This window comes from Tetrao urogallus (genome assembly GCF_951394365.1).
Source record: "Tetrao urogallus genome assembly, chromosome: 1".
Taxonomy (NCBI): domain Eukaryota; kingdom Metazoa; phylum Chordata; class Aves; order Galliformes; family Phasianidae; genus Tetrao; species Tetrao urogallus.
The window spans coordinates 139,037,731-139,061,174 of record NC_136813.1 but is presented as its reverse complement, the minus strand read 5'-3'; the positions used below and the strand labels follow the sequence as shown (position 1 = coordinate 139,061,174).

The window sequence follows — 23,444 nt, the reverse complement described above, 5'->3', positions numbered from 1 at the left end:
GACATGAAAGACAAGCCACATTCCAGATGTCCATACACAGCTATAACACCACGAAGTGAAGAGTATCTCCATCAGCTCATCTGTGCAAATTGGTGGATTATGACCAGTGAATTGTGTACAGAGCTGAATATCGGCTTCAATGCATTGGAAACAGTTGCAGCAACCTTGGACTACAGCAAACAGTATGCCACAAGGGATAAGCAAATGCTCACATAGGAACAGAAAGAACACTGTAAGCAAGTTTGTCAGGACCCACTGAACAAAAATAAGGCTGAAGGTGACAGTTCCCAGGATTGCATCATCACTGCAGGCAAGACATGGTGTCACCACTATGAGACAGAGTCAAAACAGCAGTCCATGGAGTGGCAACATGTGACTTCCCTACAGAAGAAAGAGTTCAGGACACAGCCCTCAGCAGGTAAAGTGCACTGTTTTTTTGGGATAGGTATGGGGGGATCCTTCTGGATTCCGTGAACATGGGCAAACCATCAACTCTGACTACTACATCAAGACACCGACTAAGCAGAAGGCTCAAACTTCTGTAGTCAGGCTCAAGAAGATAATCTTTATTTTGCAACACAATAATGCTAGGTGCCATACCAGTTTGAAGACCATGAAGCACATCACCAATTTTGGCTGGACTGCCCTACTACATCCCCTCTATTGCCCAGATTTGGCACCTTCTGAATTCCATCTGTTTGCACCACTGAAAGATGGACTGCATGGGTAACATTTTCTAGCAGTGATGCCATCATAGCAGCTATGAAGCATTGGGTCACCTTCGCTGGTACAGATTTTCATGAGCATGGCCTGCAGGCTCTTGTTTCTCACTGACAAAAATGCACAGCTAATGGAGGTGCCTATGTTGAAAAATACTGTTTTGTAGCTGAGAACTGGCTCTATGAAAGTGTTATTGTGCTCTTTCAGTCTGTTTTAATGTCCAAGGAAATAAATAGAAGGCATTACTTTTAGAGCAATCCATATGCATCTCAGGTGATTGAACTTAAGACTTCACAGGCAGACTGTTTAATTTTAGAATTAATGCCTTGTTAACGTTTTTTTTTTTAAATGAACAAGTCCCCAGATATTTTAGATCAGCTGATCACTGTCACCTATTGGCCACTTTTTACCTTTGATTATCCATACCGTCAAATGTCTAACAAGAAAGACTTATGAAAACAATCAAAAAAATAAATTTGGTTTGTTATCATGAGCAGCTCAAGATCATAATTTCAGAAATAATAAATTAACACCCTTCTGTAGTTTCTGACAGCACTGAGTAAAACATGGACCAGAAACATAGTATTCCCTTACAAATTTCCCCCATCTTCCTTTAGAGTTGTTCTCTATGAGTTCCCTCAGTCTAGGAGACAGCCATCCCATTACAATTCTATCGTGCTAAGATGACAGTTTGGTAAATCTGATTAGGAAAAACTACCCAAGAAGTGAACAAGGCTCTGAAATAAGACCGTTCTTACCTTCTAAATTCTACCTTCTAGAAGATTTCAGGTCAGAACTCTGGAGAAGACTGAGAGGGAATCTCATCACTGCTAACAAACATCTAAAGTGTAGGAAACCAGTTGATGGGGGTGGACTCTTTGGTGGTGAGCGACAGTAGAACAAGGGCCAACGGGCAGAAACTGGTAGAAGGATGTTCCATACTAATACAAGGAATAACTTCTTCACTGTCAGAGTGATGGAGCATTGAAACAAGCTGCCCAGAAAGGCTGCGGAATCTCCTTCTCTGGTAATATTTAAGAACTGCCTGGATGCTTTCCTGTGCAACATGCTGTACAGAACCAGTGGGGTTGGACACAATGATCCCTACATTGATCCCTCAATGATTCCAAGCCCCTACAATTCTGTGGTTCTGTGTGTTTATTCAATATCCTCCTTTTCAGTGAAGTTTAATACAAAAGACCTATGACATTTAAGATTTGATAAGAATTGACAGAAGAAACAACTTACTATCGTCAGCATGAATCAGCACTAAAAGAAGAGTATAGTATTCACGTAGTATTTCTCTCATTTGCCTTGTAGCCATAAAGAAAAAACAGATGTCTAAATTAAGATAAGAATGCCTGACTGAGGAAAAAAGAGATGGCATACAATTTATGTACTCAAATAAAACATATTTCAATAGGTTACAAAGACATAGTCATGCATCAAGGGCTAGAAATCACAGCCTTATTGACTGCTACAGATTTAGGAAAACATTTCAGAATTTAAGAAATAAACAGATATCCATTTTTAAAATTTGAAATTAGGCAAAGAGTGTAGCAATTTAGTTCTATTCTCAAACATAAAAAACAAACAAACAAAAAAACAGGTTTTCAACTAGTTTCATCCTATGAGAGGAGAGAAACTAGAGAAAATAGAAGTAAGAAACAATAAAAAGTAGAATTGCTCCTAACAGAGTAGTAACTGTGCCTTTAAAGTAAACCTACTTTTGGTAGCTAAGTTATTTGCATAAAAATGAAAAAAAAATAGCTGTTCATCTTCAATAAAATTTCAACAATAAAATTTTATCAGTGGACTTATCCATATTTTTAAAATATCTGGGAAAGAAATAGTTATATCAAAATCCATTACTCAAAAACTTCACCCCAAACAATGAACTTAAGCACTTGTCCCTTATCACTGACTTTTTAAAAATCACACAGAACAATACATATGGTGAAGACACTACTTTAAACCCTTTGGAGTTCTGCAGTTCAGTAGATCCACAATAGAAGCACAGCGAATAATAATAATAATAATAATCCCATTGGTAAGTATTTTTCCACGTACCTATGCTGCACTGTCAAAAATGTTTACCTCTGCCTTCTTTCACTAAGCTAAAAATGACCCTCCCTCAGGAGATGCCACCTGGAAAAAAACACCTGACATCTTCTCAAGAACTTACTACCAGAAACATAGTTGGTGTTCTGTCAGTGTGTTCATGCACCAAGATTAATATGTGTTATTCTCCATACCACACAACACTCCTCAAATCCTGTAATGAAACTATAAGACTAAACAAATATACTAGAAGAGCATGCGTGCTTTTCCAGGGAAATCAACTGATGTTATTTACCTGGACTTGTGCAAGGCCTTTGACATGGTCCCCCACCACATCCTTATATCCAAATTGGAGAGATGTGGATTTGATAGGTGAACCACCCAGTGGATAAGGAATTGGTTGAAAGGCAACAGAAAAAGAGTGGTGATTAATGGTTCTATGTCCAGGTGGAGGCTGGTAACGAGCGGTGCTCCCCAGGAGTCCATCTTGAGATGAGTGCTCTTCAACATTTTTATCAATTACATCAATGATGGAATCGAGTGCACCCTCAGCAAGTTTGCTGATGACACCAAGCTGAGTGGTGCAGATGACACAGTGGAAGGATTGGATGCCATTCAGAGGAACTTTAACAGGCTTGAAAGGTGGGCCTGGGAAAATCTAATGAGGTTCAACACAACAAAGTGCAAGGTTTTGTACTTGGGCCGGAGGAATCCCCAGCATATATACAGACTGGAAGGAGCAGCCCTTGAGAGCAGCCCTGCAGAGAAGGACTAGGGGTCCTGGTGGATGAGAAGCTTAACATGAACCAGCAGTGTGCTCCTGCAGCTCGGAAAGCAAATAGTATCCTGGGCTCCATCAGAAGAAAAGTGGCCAGCAGGGACAGGGAGGTGATTGCCCCTCTGCCCCTATGAGGCCCCATCTGGAGTACCGCATCCAGGTCTGGGGCCCCAGTACAAGAAAGACAGGGAGCTGTTGGAGAGGGTCCAGAGGAGAGCCACAAACATTATTAGAGAGGTGGAGCACCTCCCCTATAAAGACAGGCTGAGGGAGCTGGGCTTGTTCAGCTTGGAGAAGAGAAGGCTGCAGGGTGACCTCATTGCAGCCTTTCAGTACCTGAACCTATAAACAGCCTATAAACATGAGGGGAGTCAACTCTTTACAAGGGTAAATAATAGCAGGACAAGAGGAAATGGTTTTAAGTTGAAGGAGGGAAGATTTAGGTTGGATATCGGGGGAAGTTCTTTACCAGGAGAGTGATGAAGCGCTGGAACAGGCTGTCCAGAGACGCTGTGGATGCCCCATCCCTGAAGGTACTCAAGGACATCTTGGACAGGGCTCCAGGAAGACTGGTCTAGTATCCAATGTGGAGGTTGGTGGCCCTGCCTGTGGCAGAAGGGATGGAGCTTGGTGATCCTTCAGGTCCCTTCCAATCCAATCCAAACCATTCTATGATTCTATGTGTAGCCTTGAGAAATGACGACTGAGAGGTGATCTAATCCAAGATTATAAATATCTGAGGTGTGGGGGCCATAGCAGTGAGGCCAGTCTCTTTTCAGTGGTACGTGGAGACAGGACAAGGGGAAACGGATACAAGCTGCAGCATAGGAAGTTCCGCACGACTGTGAGCAAGAACTTCTTCATGGTGAGGGTGACGGAGGGCTGGAACAGGCTGCCCAGGGAGGTTGTGGAGTCTCCTTCTCTGGAGATGTTCAAGTCTCGCCTGGATGCCTACCTGTGCGACCTGGTGTAGGGAACCTGCTTTGGCAGGGGGGTTGGTCACAACGATCTCTAGAGGTCCCTTCCAACCCCTACAATTCTGTGATTCTGTCTGTATACCTTTGTTGGTGAACTAGAAGTGGTGATAAAACATATGCTTATCACATTTGCAGATGGCACAAAACTGGGTAGAACATTCAATACATCATGGGGAAGTGCTTCCATGCAGTGTGGTACCTAGACAGACTGGAGAAAAGGGCTGACAGGAACTATAAAAAATTCAACAGGAAATGCAAATTCTTGGAAAGAGATATGCCCTTGCAATGTTACTGGCTGGGCAGAAAATTCTGTGGAAAAAAAACTTGGGAGTCTTGGTGCACATTCAGCAAGCTAAACAAGCCAGGAGTGTGCCTTGGCAACAAACAAGGTCAACAGTATCTTTGGCTGCATCTACAGTAGCGTAGCCAGTAGTCTAAGGAATGTGATTATCCTTCTCTAATCAGCACTTATTGGACTGAACTTAGAATGCTGCATCCAGTTTTTGGCCCCCCAGTCCAGAATGGATACTGATAAACTGAAGCAAGTTTAATAAAGGAATGCCAACATGGTCAGGGAAACACGTCATCTGAGAAGTTAAAGGAATAGATTGTTCAAACTGGAGAAGAGAAGGCTTCTGGGAGATCCACTAGCAGCCTACTGATACCCACAAGGAAGTGATCAAGAAGAGGAAGACAGGCAGTTGGCAGATAGCAGACAGAAGAGAGACAATAGGCATAAACTGAAATAAGATAGGTCCTAACTGGATATACAAAAAAAGCTTATTGTCATGAGGACACTCAAGCAGTGGAACAAGTTGCCAAGAAGGATGCTGCAGTCTCCATCCTTGAAGGTTTTCAAAACTTAACTGGACAAAGCCCTAACTAACCTAGGCTGATCTCATAATTGACCTGTTTTGAGTAGGACGTTGAATCAAAAGCTTCCTGAAGCTACTTTCACAAGAATTATTTCATGATCTTGAGTTCAATGTGCCCAAAAACAAGCCACAAAGCTGATAAAGGGTTTGGAGAACAAGCCTCATGAGAAGTGACTGAGGGAACTGATTCTTCAGTCTGGAGAAGAGGCCCAGGAGAGACCTTATCCCCTTTACAATGGCCTGGAAGGAGACTGTAGCAAGGGTGGGGTCAGCCTTTTCTCTCAGATAACTAGTAGGAGGGCAAGAGGTAATGGCCTTAAGCTGCATCAGAGAAAGGTTCAGGTTAGATATTAGGAAAAAAATTCTTAAGAGTGGTACTGCACTGGCACAGGCTGTCCAAGAAGGTGTTCGAATCACTGTCTCCAGAGGTGTTCGAGAAATGCGTGGATGCGGCACTGCAGGACATGGTTAGCAAAAGCAGGTTGACATTGGTATGGATGACCTTAGAGGTCTTTACCAACCATAATGATTCTACAATTCCAAAGACAGTGCTTTGCACAACTTTCCCACAAGTTTAGAACACAAAACTCCAGAGCTGTGTGAAAGCTATCCAAATATTCAGGACAAGATCAAATAAAGCTTCATATACATTCTCTCCTAAATACTACTGTATTTTAAGATGCAATCACAGCTTTACAAAGGCAACACCAGAAGCAGTATTTTCCCTACCCTCTGAAAGCTTAATGCACTAATACACATGTGATCAAGTCAAACTGTAAATCAAATGTAGAAGACTGTTCATGGACTTGATATGAAGATCCCGCCCAAAGCATCACACTCACTCAAAGGTGATAAACAGAACACCTACTACAGCTGTTCAGTTTAAACTGCTACTACTGTGAGCTGTGCAATAGTGTCACCTAGTGGACAGTACTTACAACAAAGTGAGGGCCAATTCGAGAAGAAAAATCTGCCATCTACCAACTTTGTTACTCTATGAAACCAGTTGGGACTTATAACTTTCGTATACACATATTCATATGCACATGAAGCAAAAATTGCAGCAACGAATAATACAAATACTTTTCCATCACTCAGTTTTGAGTCACACAAAGCTTTCATAAAGTTGAAAAATGTCATTTGAGAAATAGAAGAAATGTTCTACCTGGATGTAAGCAGCATTTTACCATTTGGTCTAAATGAGAAGGATTTCAAAAATAGATGGGTACTGCAGGCTTTAATTTATATCATAAAAGAGCCTCCAGTTCAGCAGGTGGATAATAATCACTCCACTGGCAAATGCAACACTTAATTTTTCTGTCTCTTGACAGGAAACAAGTAGATCATGCAAGTTCTCTATTTACTTCATAAACATTGTCCAAGATGTACAGAATCTGTAAATAGTTTGAGGGGTTGTAAGCTTTACAGCATCCCCAAACTTCAAGGAATGTTCATGCTTCTATTGATTCCTGAAAGTTCAGCAATGTCTTCTAATGTTGCACAGCTAGAGAATGAGAAGAAAATTTCAGAGATTTATAAGAATGTTTATTCTGCTCAGCAAATTCTCCTTGAAAATACTGTTTTGGTGGGGGTTTTTTTGTTTTTTGTTTTTTGTTTTTGTTTTTTGTTGTTGTTTGTTTGTTTTTGTTTCTTTGATTAATTTATTTTTTTTTTTAATACTATCTCCTGCTACCAGATGTCCTTAAAGTTTGTGTCTCACCTGAATCAAAACATCATAGTTTCATTACGATTTTGCTGTTCTACTCATCTATTGTTCAGTTTCTTTCTTAATGGAATGACTTGAGGATGAGAAAAACATTTTGTGTACTTTGTAGCACAGAAAATACTAAGACCTTTACAGCAGAGAAAGAGCAACGCCGCACATAGATTGCTCGTTATCCTCCCAGATTTCTGAGAAAGTTCCTAAGGAGTAAGCAACTAAAAACTTCTGCTGCACTGTTGCTCAGTTCTTCGGGTTTTTTTGTTTGTTTGTTTTTCTCCTGTTCTTCATTTTGCAGTAGTAATAGAATTAGAGAAATTTCTTTTGTTAAACTGCTTCTTTTGGAATTTATAATAAATGTAAAATCACAGGCAGGTCATGCAGACTGTCCCCACTCACATGGCTTACTAAACACTTGCAAAAAGAAAATGGAATAGCTTTCTTTCTGTTCACAAATCTTGCAATCCTTAAGTTCAAGAACTTCAGCATTCTAATGAATATTCCTTTGAAGACAGTCAACAAATTGGTATATAATTGTATAAATTGTCCTACAAATATTTAGCTACTAGATATAGAAACATATAAACCTGATAGCAGTATTTTTTTTAATATATCTTGCAGTTAAAAAAACCATTCGAAGTGCAAGAGATAAAAAAAAAAAAAATACAGCACAGATAGCTTTTGCTCTTGACAAGTGATACAATGACAACTACATACATACATGTAATCTACTGAATGTGCCAGAGTCTGATATTAATGAGATATGTCGTAAAATAGTATAGATTCTCATATCATCTATACAGAATTATAAAAGGAACTAGAATGCTGAAAAGGGCAGCAGCTACAGCAACAGGAAAAAAAGAGAAAGCAATAGAATAAACAGATGAATGTTGAAAATGATTTCCAGGCTCAAGATAATTCTCCCAATTAGAAATTCCAATTTTCCAAAGCAACTACTGATTTTTCTCACATTTTAAACAGAAGGGTGTGATTAACAAGAGACGGCATTTTGTGTTACAATTCACTGAATCACACATAATCAGAAAGTAGTCTTTCCATCTTAAAAGATAAGTTGGTACACAAGTGTTACTTTCTTTCCTCATTTTTATGAATGTATAATGCCAGACATAACTTAATAAGGAAAAAAGCATATGCTAGAAGTGGAGTCAGAGGTTTTCTTTAATGATTACAGACATAGACGGATTGTCCCTGATATCTAGAATGTTCAAATGAAAAAACCAAGAAGCAGCATTGAAAAGTGAAACAAAAACTGCATGGGAAAAAAAAAAAAAAAAAAAAAAAAAAAAAAAAAAAAAAAAACAACACTTCAGAAATACTTCCAACTTCAAAGGAATATGAATGGTAATTTAAATAAGGCTTTTTGTTGTCCTATAACATTTTCTTTTCACAACTACATAAATCAGATTATTTAAACTAAAACAGATCTTTGAGCATAGAACTATAATAGGTAATTGGCTAAAACTTTGTACAAAAAAAAATTGTTGATTATAAATGAAAAATGTTACTAACCTCTATTATTTAAAAAGAATGCTCCACCCTAAAGCCAGTACTGTCCTACTGTCCTAGCACCTACTAGTTTAAATAACTATTATACTGATGCTTGTCTGTCATTCATCCTACATTTATAACCCTGCCCAAAAGATTAACTTCAAGTCTTCAGAAACATCCAAACCCAAAAGCTCCACAAGAGCCTTCCCAAGAAATAACTAATACAGCTAGCTTCTGTTGTTAAAAATAAGGCAGCAGAAAAGCTAAATAGCCTGTCATTATTCATCAGCTCTTAATATGAAAGAAATGATTGACAAGGGAGTCCTTTATAGAAAAGTAAATAAAGTGCTATAACATAAAGGAGTAATAAATGAGGAAGAAAAATTAAAAGATCTTTATGTCTTTATCAGACCCACGTGATTTAAGCCTTTTGGAAATCCACTTACAATTAAGGAACTAACCAGATGTACATGCACCAATCTAGTAAAAATTTAATACAAATATTAGCCTCAAAACCTAAAAGCTTATCCAAGCTGTTTTCCAAATATTTGTATTTTTCTAGCTAAAAATTAAAGATTTAAACATTTACTATGAAATAAGTGATTAGATCTTCTTTTGTCCCCCCCTCCTCAAGCCAGACGAACAAGAAAAATAGAAAGTTGCTCAAAAGAGACAGAAATACAATAGAAATTCTATTACCTTGGATCTGGGATTTCACCAATAATTTCTCCCAGCTTGTCAATAAAATTAATGAAGTTAGAAAGCCCCTTTAGGTGGACTCTTAGTGGATCAAATAATGAAGCTGCACAGCTTTTTCCTCCATGTTCTACTGTTCGGATAAAAGATGTTGCCGTCTATTAGGAGAAATATTTAGAAAATGAACATATTTTGAAGTGACTTCCTACAGATACGTAAACCACATAACAGCTGGATAATAATAGAAATCTAATGGAAACCAACAGAATACCTTTTAATTGCAAGCTGTTTACATTTCTCCGTATATATTTGCAAGCCCAATACTTAAAGTTGGGCTTTAAAGTACTTACAACTTAAACGAAAATGATCCAACTGATTTGATATTTACACTGATAGCTTGGAAAAAAACGTCTACTTTATTAGAATTGCATAGTTTTGTTGTTGTTGCTGCTCTTTAACTGTTTGTACTTACCTAACAAAGACAAATGTTACATTTAGAGGGTTGTTTACAACCTAGGAACATTTAATACAAGCACACAAAGATTGACTTCAGAATTTTATTTATTTTTAGGGGTAGAAATAAATACTATGAATATTCAAATTTTCTTTAAAAAAAAAAAAAAAAAAAAAAAAGATAGCTAAAGGTTCTAGCATCACAGATACTCCATTCTGAAAGTTTCCCTATATTTTATATACAGTAAAGACACTGAAAATAAGAGATGTCCCATCAGCAGTCGTCCTGGTTTCAATTGGGATGGAGCTGATTTTCTTAACAGCATCTAGTTGATGCATGCAACATCCAACAAGTCTCTTGTCCTGAAGGATTGTTACAATAGATGGAGCCCAAAGTCACAGATTAAGTGAACTCCACAGACAACATTGTGAAATGGCCTAAGGACTATAGAAACAATGTCTGCGCATACATATATATATATAGATGGTATAGATGATATAGATATCTATATCTATATATATACCTCTCTCTGAGAAGGCAGAAAAGGTGATAGTAATCAATTGGGGTGTATTGGAAAGTGTGGGACTTGAGTATTATATAAACAATACAGAATAAGAAGTGGATATTGATCTGGTTTCAACTGAGACAGAACATATTTTCTTCTTATTGTCTGCTATGATGCTGTGTTTTAGCTTTAGAAGAAAAACAACATTGATAACATGCTGATGTTTAAGTTGCTGCTCAGCAGTACAGCATCAAGGATATTTCAGCTTCTCATGTCCTGTCAGTGACAGGGTGGGGGGTGCACAAGAAGCTGGGAAGGGACAGAACCACAACTGTTGACCTAAACTGGCCAAAGGGATATTCCATACCATATGACATCATGCAAATATAAAACTGGAGGAATTCGGGGTGGGGGAGCTGCTGCTGCTCAGGGTCTGGCTGAGCATTAGTCAATGGGTGGTGAACAATTTCACTGTGCATCACATGCATACATAAATGTTCTTATCATTATTGCTATTATTTCTCTCATCCTTTTCCATCTTAGTAATATTTATAATCTCAACCTATGAGATCTATTTTTTTTTTTCCTGATTCTCTCCTCCATCCTACTGGAATGCAAAGAGAGTGAGCAAACAGCTGTGTGGTGCTGAGCTGTCTGCCAGGTTGAACCACAACAGCAGCACACTTTAGAGTGTAACCCCTCACATTTTAAGCCAACAGTTAAATAAAATAAATCTCTCCATAAAAAGTTAAAGATAAGAACCTAAAACATTCGACAGGTACAGCAATATTAATTCTACCTATACAATTTAATTTCATACTACACAGTTAAAAAAAAGCTCTTGGGACTGTAAAGAATACAACTGGAATTACTCTAGCAAAGAAAATAAACCTGCCAGTATCCCTGCTTTTGCACTGGATTAATATGGTTCATAGGACCTTGCCTTCCAATGGAAAGTATTCTGGCTTTGCAGGACTTTCTGCAAGACACAGATGCCAGAAAAGACAACTTCTTTACACAGTAGAGAAGTTTCCCCTCTGGCAGCTGGGAGGAAGAAGCAATAAATCCAGTCCAAACACAACTTTTTTTTTTTCACATGCAATTTTAACAGAGCATTAGGAGCTCAAATAATTAATCCTGCAACTGAGATTTCACAAATTTTCCATATTTTTAAACCATAAAATCTGAAGCAATAGAGCAGCTGCTTGAGAGACTTTTATATACCCATACTATTTTTCCTTGGTCTACTGTTGACTGTACAGATCCCACTGTATATGCAAAATTTGATTATCTGAATATGAGGGACCACATCGATTCTCTGGAGAAAGAAATCTTACTCATCTATTTTCGAGATGGCTGTGTGCAGGCTATAACTGCTCTAATTATAAATTCACCTCACATACAAAATTAGATTCCTTAGCTCCAAGCCTCTCTGAGGACTATATGCTGTAATTTTTTCTTGTTCCTGTATAAGGGAGAACACCATGCTTTGTTTTTTCTCTCTCCAGCCCTGTGCCTTTGAGAATAACATGAGCTAGAATATCCCATATCAATCACATCTTGAAGAATGTTTCAAGACTGATCAAGCTGTAAATGAATGGCAAGTATTACACTCCAAATATTCTGAGTCAGAGCCGAAAAAACAGCAATACTGTTCCTCCAAATTTTGGTCTTTCATCTACACATCAAGCACTGGATTTTTTTCTTCAGATTGCTCTACGAAAGGAATTTTGTGCAAAGAAACATTAGGTTACAGTTTAACAAATACACAGAAAAATTGTGTTTTTTCCACTTAACCAAAGTATGTACTTGCAACACTCTGGATATATTATTAATAGACTCTTTTTGTCAAGAGATTCCTGTTTTTACCAGATCATATTGTAGCATTCTAGAGATTCACAGGCAGAAATCATATTTTTGGGGTATCTTTAGATCTTATGACCAATCATCTACTTTATAAGATGAAATCTGTTGTGCTGGTTTTCTTTGTTTTTAAGCCTTGAAACTCTCTTTATGATAGTGTTTGAGTTGGCTTGCAAATGGTAGTCTTGCAGATGAGACTAAAGCAACATTTCATGTTTTTATAAATCTATTTCATTATCTCTGATCTGATCTACAGCAAGTTTCAATGGATTCACATACCAGGAAAATTGACATTTTTCTCTCCTGTGAGGCATGTTTTAGTTTAGTGAAGGCTTCTCTACCAAGTCCTCTGTCAGGAACGTTTAGAATACGAGCCAGTGCCAGATCATCCTTAGAATTCACCAGCAGGCTTAAATATGAATAAAAACACTTCTTGGCAAAGAGCATCACCTGTATAAAAAAGCATCAACATTGATTAGTCACCCTGCCGCTAAATTACATGTGTGCTAGTAATAAGACTTTTATAAAAGTGTCTCACTTTGCATAATTTCAAATTACTTAATGTATGGGAATTCTGGAAGTTTTGACAAAAGCAAGCATGATTAATATGCGTTAAAATTATGTGTATTATACTTGAATAATCACACTGACACAGGATGCCCAGAAAAGCTATGGATGCTCCATCACTGAAGGCATTCAAGGTCAGGTTGGATGGGGCCCTGGGCAGTCTGATCTGGTGGGTGGCAGCCCTGCCCATGGAAGGGGTTGGAACGAGATGATCTCTAATTTTCTTTCCAAATTAAGATGTTCTATGATTCTATGACATTTAGCTATTACAATTGGGTATCTATTTCTGCTTAGAGATCTCCTAACAGATGTTCCTTTTACATCCCAAAGTAAAATTCTAATACCGTGAAACCACATAAAGGATTTACATTAATTTCAAGTAGGCTAAAATTTTCATCACCTCACCAGCTCCAGCTCAGATTCACTAATTTTCCCCTTGACTCCCAGGGATATCAATCATAGAAGTCTCACTGATTGAAGAATTAGAATTTTATATCCAACTCCACTCACATAATCAAATTATATCAATATAATTACTTATATTGCAGCACTGTTCAGGATCCTGTAAGAATAACAGTCCCAGAACTGAAAAATTTACATTTAAAAATTAAAAAAAAAAAAAGAAAAAACGACTATTGATGAAAAGAAAACTAATGAGAAAAGCTTTATTTGCTACATGTTTTTTTCTTATTCAACAGGAATTCAAAAATATATAGATGTAACAGCTTAAGAGGATAGATTTGAGAAAAAGAAAAAAAGGGCAAGGAATATTTTTTTCTACACATGCCAATGTCAAGCAAGCCATTAGCTTAGTGGTAGAAGTGCTATCTAGGGAAGAACTGTAGTGAAAAAACAGAAAAGCACTAAACTGCATTTCACTGAAACATTTTTCAGCCTGATATCATGTTGCTGGGACAATATTTGTTCACATGTTGAGAATTATTTTTTAAGTTGTATCTACACCCTGCATTTAAATTGCTACTTCTGGTGAGTAAAGTAAGCCAGGAAATGGCAAAAGCACTAGCATTTCAAGTACTGCAATACAGTATTCTCAGATTCTTATTTGGGGGGTTGAATCAAGTGTTCCCCAAAAGTCTTCAGCCATCTACTGGGATAAACAAGACTTGCTTGCTTTGCTACAGCTACCATTACAGTTGCTATCCAGATTTCTTCCATAAGGAAGTAAATATGAGCTAATGAAAACAAGGTGATGAAACCTAATAAGTCTACATCACTTAGCACTTCATTTGGCAACATCAGGCAAATCATTTAACTCTCAGTTAATAAGGCTGTGATAGTATATTTGAAGAAAAATGTTTAAAGGCACTTAAAGACAGATTACATCTACATACCAAGTGCCTGCCATAAGAGGACTGTCTTTCAGAGTATAAGTTCATGTACTTACCCCATAGACACACTGATGAGTTACAGTTTGAAAACACTTGTTTATTATTTTTAAAATAGCAATATTTTAATAACAATAATTGCAAAAAGGAAACAACGTAACATATCACATTGCATTGTGTAGACATGGGAAACTTAACATTACAAAAAAAAAAAAAAAAAGATAGAAATAATTTTTACCTTCACACTGTTCTGATCCTGTCTGTAGACTGGTGTAGAAGGAAGAACAGAACCATTACTTCTTGATACATTCATTCCACCAGAAATAAATTCTAGCAGTTGAACCTTCAATAAAATGAGTTGAATCAGTTAAAATATGAAGGTGACTAAAAAGCAGAAATACTATTAAAACCAAGTGAAACCATGATTTCTTACAGTTTGCTAGTTTTCTGAGACCCAAAACTTACTTTTTCTTTAGTCTTCATAAGTACAAATGTTTAGACAGAAATCAGGTGTAAAGACTCAATTTAACTTACAGATCTTCTGTAAGACACTTGCACTAAAAGCAGCTTCTTGTCTTTCGGGAAAAAAAAGATAACATTGCACCACAGATATGAAAAGCCCATTAATCTTCCCAAGTTTTTTACATTATAAAAAGAAATTAGAAAAAGAGAGCTTCCTGAACTACAATCCTCCTTGTAACTTCTTTTGTATCCAGTAATTGGAATGTTTAAGTAGAGGTTCTCTCAGTTTAAGGAAGCAGGCAAACTTGTTACAAGCATACCTCTCACTGAATCTTATAACAGTATTTCTATGTTTCGATATTTCTGATGATGAGATTTCACATATTCTCTCAGGAGTCTGTTCCAGTATTTGACTACTTTTTCCACGGACACAGCTTTATTCCTGACTCAATAGGAAGAGTTCCTCAAAGCAACTGAAATATTTTATTTTTTATTTCCTAGTTTTTATCTAATAATTCAGTTTACCTTCCTGCACGAAGACAGTTAACTCTTTCCATTATTTTTCTTACAAGCCAGAAATAGTTGAATCTAAATCCACAATTTATTTATTTTTTTATATTTTTTTTAATCAAAATCCTTTGTCTTTGACCTTTCCATGCTCTAGAGAGCACAAAAATCAAACTCATATGGCATGCTTATATTTCAAAGTTTTTTAGTTGCTACTAACACAACCCAATCATCAGCCCACAAGGGCTCAGGATAAGGAAGATTATTATCTCACTAATTTAATATCCTTCTATGATAAGATCTCCCTGTGAACAAAAGGAAGGCAGTAGAAGTAGTTTTTCTGTATTTTAGCAATGCTTTTGATACGGTCCCTCAGTCTTTCTGGATAAACTGTCCAGGTTTGAGACAAACAGGCACATTGTATGCTGGGTGAAAAACTGGCTGAACAGTAAGTAGGGCTTGAAGTGCTGTAGTAAAGAAAGACTACATCTGGTTGGTGACATGTCATTCTCCAAGGCTCAGTCTTGACACCAGTTCTATTCAACATTTTCATCAATGATTTCTACGGAGTTAAATGCATCTTTCCAAAATTTACTGATGATACTAAACTGGTAGGTATTGCTGACTCTCTGAAGATACAAAAGGCATCTAGAAAAGGGACCTACATTGATCAAAACCATTGGGCTATTTGCAACAGTATGAAATTTATCAAATGTTGGATTCTGCTTTTGGAATTGAGTAATATCAGACATACATACAGCCTGGGACGCAAGTGGCTGGAGAGGAGTCCTGCAGAAAGGGACCTGGGGACTCTGGTTGACAGCTGGCTCAACATGAGTCAGCAACATACCCTGGCAGCCAAGAAGGAAAGCAGCAATGTGGAGTACATTAAACTCAGCATAGCCAAACAATCAAAGGGGTCATTCTCCAACTATATTTAGCATTAGTGCTGTCTCACCTCAAATATTCTGTTCTGGACTCCGTGTTCTAAAAAGCACATTAAGATACTTGACTGTGTGTGGAGAAGGCAACAAAACTGGTTAAAAGAGCTGGAAGGCATATCCTATGAGGAACAACTGTGAACACTGTGTTCGTTAAACTTGGTGAAAAGGAGGTTGAGGAATGATCTGATTGCTCCTTTCTGAGGAGAGGAAGTGGAGAGGGGGTTGCTCCCTGGTATCCAGTGACAGGACACACAAGAGCAGTTCAAAGCTGCATCAGTCAGAAACTGATTAGACGTTACAAAAAATTTATGAATTACAAAAAACTTTTAGACATTGGAGCAGGAATCCTAAAGAGGTGGCTGACATTCCATGCCTGTTTGTGTTTAAAAGGCATTTATATAATGTTCTTAATGACATGTTTTTAACTTTGGATCAGTCCTAAAATAGTCTAACAGTTGGACTCAATTTTTTTTTCCTTCCAGCAGCTAATATGTTATTCAATATATTTTGATCTGGTAAAAATTAATCAAATTTGTGCTATTTTCATTGTCAGACTGGACTACATACTACAACTTCCCTAGCCTACAGCATGGCCTTATGTGCAGAGTTACAATAACTGAATTGCAATAAACTGCAATAGATGCTTGACTGAGTAGCTGAAGATGAATCTCTTCTGGTTTCCCAAAAAACATCAAATGAAGCTACGTGTAGAATATGGAGGAATTTTTGTGTTTAAAAGTATGTTATTTTTATAGCAACAACAAAAAAATATATTTGGACTGCATAGCAAGATATATCCAAAATTCCGTAGCACGTTAATCATTAAGATTTGATCCAGTCATATCAAATCTCTACAGTTTGCCTTTTTCTGGCAGAAAAACTTCTGGAGAAGAGATCTACACATCCAGCAGGATGACAGAAAGAAGTAATTTTTGGAATGGTCTTATGAGTCTTAAAAGGATTTAATAATTTAAACATATCTGTTTTCCACACAGAAAAAGCAAGTAACTTGTGAATAATTCAGGATTTCTGCACATACTTTAGAAGCACTGTAAATCCATAATCATTATCAGAAGTATCAAAATAATATCAGAGATTAATCAAACAAAATACTTACGGGGGCAATACTTTCATCTTCAGAGACAAGTGCAAGAGCACAGCACTTTCGATATATGTCTATTATATCTAACATATTGCTGCTTGCTAAGAAAGTATGATAGGCCCTTTTAAAGTCAGCATAATTTTCAGGTTCTTCCATGTTTTCATACAATAATCCTAGTTTGTCATGTAACAAATATTTCCAAGTTTCCATCACATCACTGAGTGATGCTGCGAAATCTCCATGGTGCTAATAAAACAACAATAAAAAAAAAAAATTAATGTTATATATTTAGTAGTTTTAAAAATTACTTTAAAACAAGTTGCATATATGTCTACAAAGAAAAACTACTACAATCTAAATATTTGCATTTGTAATGAATGGAGTGTTACTTATAACTGCAATTCTTTCAATGCTTTTGCCTTACAGTTGACTTTTTGGAATTTGCAGTCCTTGTTCCTGATCCCTTGTTCCTAAAATACCAGGCATATATTTTGAACCTTGCTGACAGAAACAGATATTGATTTTCACAGGAGTATTACACACCAAAATCAATTATTTTTTTTTCCTCCAATGCTAATACACTTCTACTCTTACGTAATATTGATATTATTGCCACAGACCTAATGAATGTATTAAATCAAGACAGGCAGGATTAAAATCTAAGCACAGGCAGGTCCAAAAGTAATGCCTCCTATTTTATTTTGTTGGCCCACAACATCATAGGCAGATGTCGGTGGTATGGCAGTAGAGGCTGAACCTTCCTGCCAGTATTTCATTACATTTTGTTGCTGTGTGACATGGCAGTAGAGGGGCAGTCTGACAAATTTGCATCTGACACAGAAGTGCAGATGAAGCAGAGGTCTTGAATTATCCCATGCAGAGAAAATTGCACTCTTTGACTTTCAATGGATGTGAGCGCAGTGAGGCAGTAGGAGACGTATTTCAGTAGTGGCAACCGTGGGTCACCTGGGCTTGTGAAGATTTTAACCAGGGCAGCATGCAGGCTCTTGTATTTACTGCATGTAAGTGAAATTACAAAGTAGCAGAGATTTGCTACTAGTTAGACTCAGCTATGGTAATGGAACAAAAGACAAGGCTTGGGATGCAGGTCTACCTACACATTTCTAACCTCCCCAATTCAGAAATCAGCCCAATAGCCATCTTTAAATTTGCATGTGGTTTCTAGCATAATTCAGTGCTATGAACATGCCTGCTACTCCAGAGATTGCAAGAAAATTAATGTCATACGTTTTCTATAGAGCATGTTTTCCACTCCAACTTCCCCAAAAACTAAATTTGTAACCATATTGTAATCACCTTCAAGAAAATCAAAACAATAGTACATTGAAGAAAAAAAAAAAGTTCTCACTATTTTCTTACTTCTGGAAGAATTTTTCAAACTAAATTACAGTACAGTTCAAATATGGTACCTAGTAAATCAAAACTTTTCCTTGCAAGAACAAGGACCGACAGAGATTAGCAAAGTTTATATTAGCACTGGAAGAATATTTGAAATTCAAGTTGAATTTCACTCCAGGTGCTAACTTATACCATCAGGCACTCACTGTGACAGTGCACTGCATTACTTACACAGTCAACTGTCAAGAGTATCTGGTTTTAAAGGGAACATTAATAAAATATGATGTTTTGCAATAAGCATATGCCAGCTGACTAATACCCAAAGGAAGTCCAAAACGTTCTGGACTTTTATTGCATGATAGACATTGCAGTGTTATGTTTCACAGTGTCTTAGTTTCAGCTGGGACATAGTTGTTTTCTTCAGAGCGTCTGGTATGAGGCTATTTTTTGGTTCTCAGAGAAAAAAAAATGTTGATAACACAACAATGTTTCTGCTAAGCAGTGCTGTTCAGAGCCAAAGACACTCTCAGCAAGGGCTGGTAGGGTGGTTCCAGTAGCTGGGAAGGAACAAAATAAATAAATAAATAAAATCAGGGCATCTCTTTGCAATCTATCAGTTTCTTAACACAAAGGGCAACACCCACTCTCCTCATTCCCTGCTTATCTCTTCTACAAAGATTGCACTCCCTGACTACAGTATTCCAATTGCATGATACTTCCTACCCTGTTTCTGTGAAAACAATTAAGTCATAGTTTTTTAATTGCTCCATCGATTCTAATTTATGTTGTTTATTTCCCACGCCACGTGCATTGGTATAGAGGCATTTCAGCTGGGCTATCAGCAGTGTTATCTTTTTTAAAAAGCCTTCCTCAGTTCCTTTAGAGGAATTCTGAGGTTTTTTCTGCTGCTCCATAATGACAGTGTCTATGGCTTTTCTGCTCAGGAAGATGGTGGAGTCATCGACCCCAGAGGCATTCAAGAAATGCTTCTATGTTGTACTGAGTGACATGGTTTAGTGGGAAATATTGGTGATAGGTGGATGGTTGCACTGGATGATCTTAGATGTCTTTTCCAGTCTTGGTAATTCTATGATTCTCTGTCATTCAAAACAACTCCCCTTCCTCCATCAAATCTAGCTTTGATGGCACTGGTTCTAATACAAGTGGTTGGTTTAACCAACTTTATGGGGTAGTCCCTTCCTGAGTCTGAATCATTACCCACACCCTCTCCTTTTTCCAGACCAGAAAGCTATCTAAGCTTCCTCCCCTTGCAGGGATTTAAGTCAGGGCAGTCTTTCAGCCTGTGTCAGAACAAAACACCATACATAACTCTCCAATTCCAGGATTCAGTGCTGCCTGGCAATTTCCTCTTTCAACCTGTCCTTTCACTGGAAAAGTTCATTGAGATGGGCACACTTGTATTAATGACATCCACTTCTGCCCGCAGTCCCTATGCGGACTTGCAGATTCTGGAGCTCCCCACAACAAAAGACGACAGTAGCAATTTAAATCCTCAGGAAGCCTATTTAGGTGCATGCATCTGCACGTGAAGGTTGTAGCCACCCTGCCAAGGTTACAACCTCAGCTCAGCCATTGCAGCATACTGTCACCAAGTTTCCTTTAATAGAGGACTGTCCCAGAAGAGAGAGAGCAGGCACCCTCCAGCCTTAAACCAGCTTTCCTGTTTGCTCACACTCCACGTGGTTACCTTTGTGCAAAAATGGGTGGCTGCTGCTGCTCCTGGACCACCCATGTCTTTTCAGCCACTCTCACAAGGGCTGAGGACCCCTAGCAGCTTTCTCCTCACCCTGATTGCAGGACAACCCCTTACCCCACATATATCAACTCCCAACTCTGCTGCAGAATTGAAGTTATGCAATCAGACAAAATACACTATTGTTTACTATTACAGTTGAGGATTTACATTAAAAAAAAAAAACTTAAAACACTTCTCCCATCTTTCTGTAAGCTCTGATTTGTACTTAATCATTATTTTACAACATCTTGCTGCATCTAACCCTCAGATGAAAAACAACACTGAAATGACCAAAACAACTGTTTTAAATAGATAAACTGAAAGTTTAGTAAGCAAACCAAGTTTAAGTCACACTAAGCCCCAAGAGCGTACAGAAAGAATGCTAACCTGTTTATTGACTTCAGCCATGGACAGTTGTAATGCTGTCAGCATGCAATCAGCTCCACATACAGTAGTCCTTTCAGAGTTTGAAAACAAGGGCCATTGTCTTCTGAAATGTTTGATTAAGTTTAAAATCTTTTGCTGTAAAGAAGTCATTGCCTAGAGTAGAACACAGAATTAAGAGAAATAATTGTGAATATAAATATACGAGAGGCCTATACATGTCACCGTAAGCTGTGTGCTATAGTTTGCTCTTCCATATCAAATCCACAAAATAAACTCATCCCACAAAAAAATAGTCTAGCAAGACTTACCTCACTAACAATGGAATAACTACCAGGAAAAGGGGTAGAGAGTGCTTATGAATGATATGTTCATAAAGACCTCTTGTCCTTCTTGCATTTACTAACTTGAAAGAATATCAGAGGGCTGGAGCACCTCTCCTATGAGGAAAGGTTGAGGGAACTGTGCTTGTTTAGCTCAGAGAAGAGAAAGCTCCAGGGAGACCTCACTGTGGCCTTTCAATCCTTGAAGGGAGCTTTGGCAGGGGGGTTGGACTCGATGATCTCTGGAGGTCCCTTCCAACCCCTACAATTCTGTGATTCTGTATAAACAGGAGGGGGAATGGCTATTTACCAGGGTGGATAGTGGTAGGACAAAGGGGAATAGTCTTAAACTGAGACAGGGGAGGTTTAGGTCAAATAATAGGAGGAAGTTTTTCACACAGAGGGTAGTGATGCACTGGAACAGGTTGCCCAAGCAGGCTGTGGATGCCCCATCCCTGGAGGCATTCAAGGCCAGGCTGGATGTGGCTCTGGGCAGCCTGGGCTGCTGGTTGGCGACCCTGCACATAGCAGGGTTGTTGAAACTAGATGATCGTTGTGGTCCTTTTCAACCCAGGCCATTCTATGATAATATCAGTAATTTGACAGAACTCTACAGAGACAGCCTGAATGCCTCTAGAGAGCACCTTTCATATTCACCACACCATATTCAGACCAGCATCTATTAGTATGGAATCTCTTAAGCAAGAGATTCAGTATTGTTTTTACAACTTATTATCGAAGACACCTCTGAATATTTTTGTTGCCTCCATACAAAGCCTTTTCAATGCTCCTTTCCTTAAGTCATCATATTTGCTATTCCCTTTGACAGTGAGTTTCTGTACCAGTTTCAGTTGCCACCCAGCGGCTCAGGCTGCCCAGAGCCCCATCCAAGCCAGCTTTAAGCACCTGAAGGGCCAGGGCACCCACAGCTTCTCTAGGCTGTATCTCACCATCCCCTGAGAGAAAAATTTCCCTCTAAGCCAAACCTCCCCTCTCTCGATTTAAAATCGCTCTATTGCTACGCTTCGCTAGAGTCCCTCCCCTTTTAAGTAAGTTAAGCTGTTTACTCCACACCCAAGCCTCTCTCAGCCGGCTAAAGCGCTCCCGCTCGCCTATAGCCACTACCTGCACAACCAGGAGAACGAGACCAAGCACTTCACCAGCCGCTCAGAAGGCCCACCAGCCTCTATCGGCGATTTTCATTCAAACCCTCGGCAGATGCCCAATAGAAAGCGCGAGCCCTGACCCGGAAGCACACGGCAGCCCGTGGGCGGGAGGTGCTGGCTGGCGGGAGTAGCGTGTGTATGGCCGGCTGGGGCTGCGGAGGTGTGTGTGAGGCCGCGCGGGAGGAGGGGGAGGGGGAGGGGGACTTGGTGTGGGAGGGGGAGAGAAAAGCGATGCTCGGACCTGCCTTGGGGATGAGCGGGTCGTGGAGAGGAGATTGGGCCGTCTCCTGAGCACCTGTAGAATTGTGGGGCCACATGTTGTTAGCGAGCTATCCTGAGCCCTGAAGGGAAAAGCAGGGAGGTGTGTGTGTGTGTGTGTGAGGGGATGCTTAACGAGCACCTGCGCGGCGCAGTTGTCCGTGTGGTGATTCCGTAAAGAGTACAGCTAGCAGCATGTTTTAGCAGGCTTTTTTTGTTGTTGTTGTTTGGTTGTTTTTTTTTTTGTTTGTTTGTTTGTTTGTTTTGTTTTTTTTGTTTTTTTTTTAGTTAAAGTTAGCCTAAAGTTGGTTTTCGCTGAGGCTGAGGGAGTTGGAGCTGTGCAGCCTGGAGAATACGAGGCTCTGAGGGAGACCTGACAGTGGTCTCTCTCTATTTGGAGGGGGCTGTAGGAAAAGGGGATGGACTCATTAGCAGGGTCTGTTGTGACAGGGCAAGGGGAAATGGTTTCAGACTAAAAGAGAGGAGACCTAGGTTGGATGAAGTTTTTTACAGCACGAGCGGTGAGGCACTGGTGTAGATGCCCCATCCTTGAAGATGCTCCAGGTGAGGCTGGAAGGGCTCTGAGCACCCTGGTGTAGCTGTGGGTGTCCCTGTTCATTGCAGGAGAGTTTAACTAGATGGCCCTTAAATGCCCCTTCCAACTCATGCCATTCTATTATTTTATGTTGTTGGGAAGGCTTTAAGGAAGATTATTACAGGTTGGGTTAAAAGTTGTGCTTGGTCTTAAGAGCATCTCTCTGCAAGTTGTGATCTAATCTAGGTGTTCCTGCTCAAGCAGGGGGATTAGACTAGATTATCTTTTGAGATCCTTTCCAATCCCTGACATTCTGTGATTCTGTGGCTGAAGTATATAAATTAATGGGGTAGCATATCATGCTAATTAATAAACAAACATTGCAGATATAAGGAGCCACTTTGTCTCTGTGGTGTCCACAAACCGTGGTAGCACCCAAGCAAAATGTTCTGACTTGGATTCTGAGACCATCAGGTCATTAACATAGCAAAATACATCAAGAAATTTAAAGCTATTTTTCCATGTTGCATGCAGAAAAAAAAAATATGTGTTTTTCCAAAAGGTATAAGTTAATATA

At 38.7% G+C, this 23,444-nt stretch overlaps 1 protein-coding gene across 1 annotated transcript in view; it reads right to left on the bottom strand.

Annotated features, from left to right (window-relative positions):
- Positions 1 to 20,738, bottom strand: part of PARPBP (PARP1 binding protein) — a gene marked incomplete at both ends in the record, with an annotated part of 43,751 nt that extends 23,013 nt beyond the window's left edge. Inside the window, 5 exons of the mRNA XM_079532508.1 lie at positions 9,340 to 9,494; positions 12,438 to 12,608; positions 14,310 to 14,414; positions 17,102 to 17,332; positions 20,589 to 20,738. Of these exons, the coding sequence (XP_079388634.1) occupies positions 9,340 to 9,494; positions 12,438 to 12,608; positions 14,310 to 14,414; positions 17,102 to 17,332; positions 20,589 to 20,738 (812 nt within the window). The remainder of the gene's footprint in view (positions 1 to 9,339; positions 9,495 to 12,437; positions 12,609 to 14,309; positions 14,415 to 17,101; positions 17,333 to 20,588) is intronic.
- Positions 20,739 to 23,444: the final 2,706 nt, after the last annotated feature.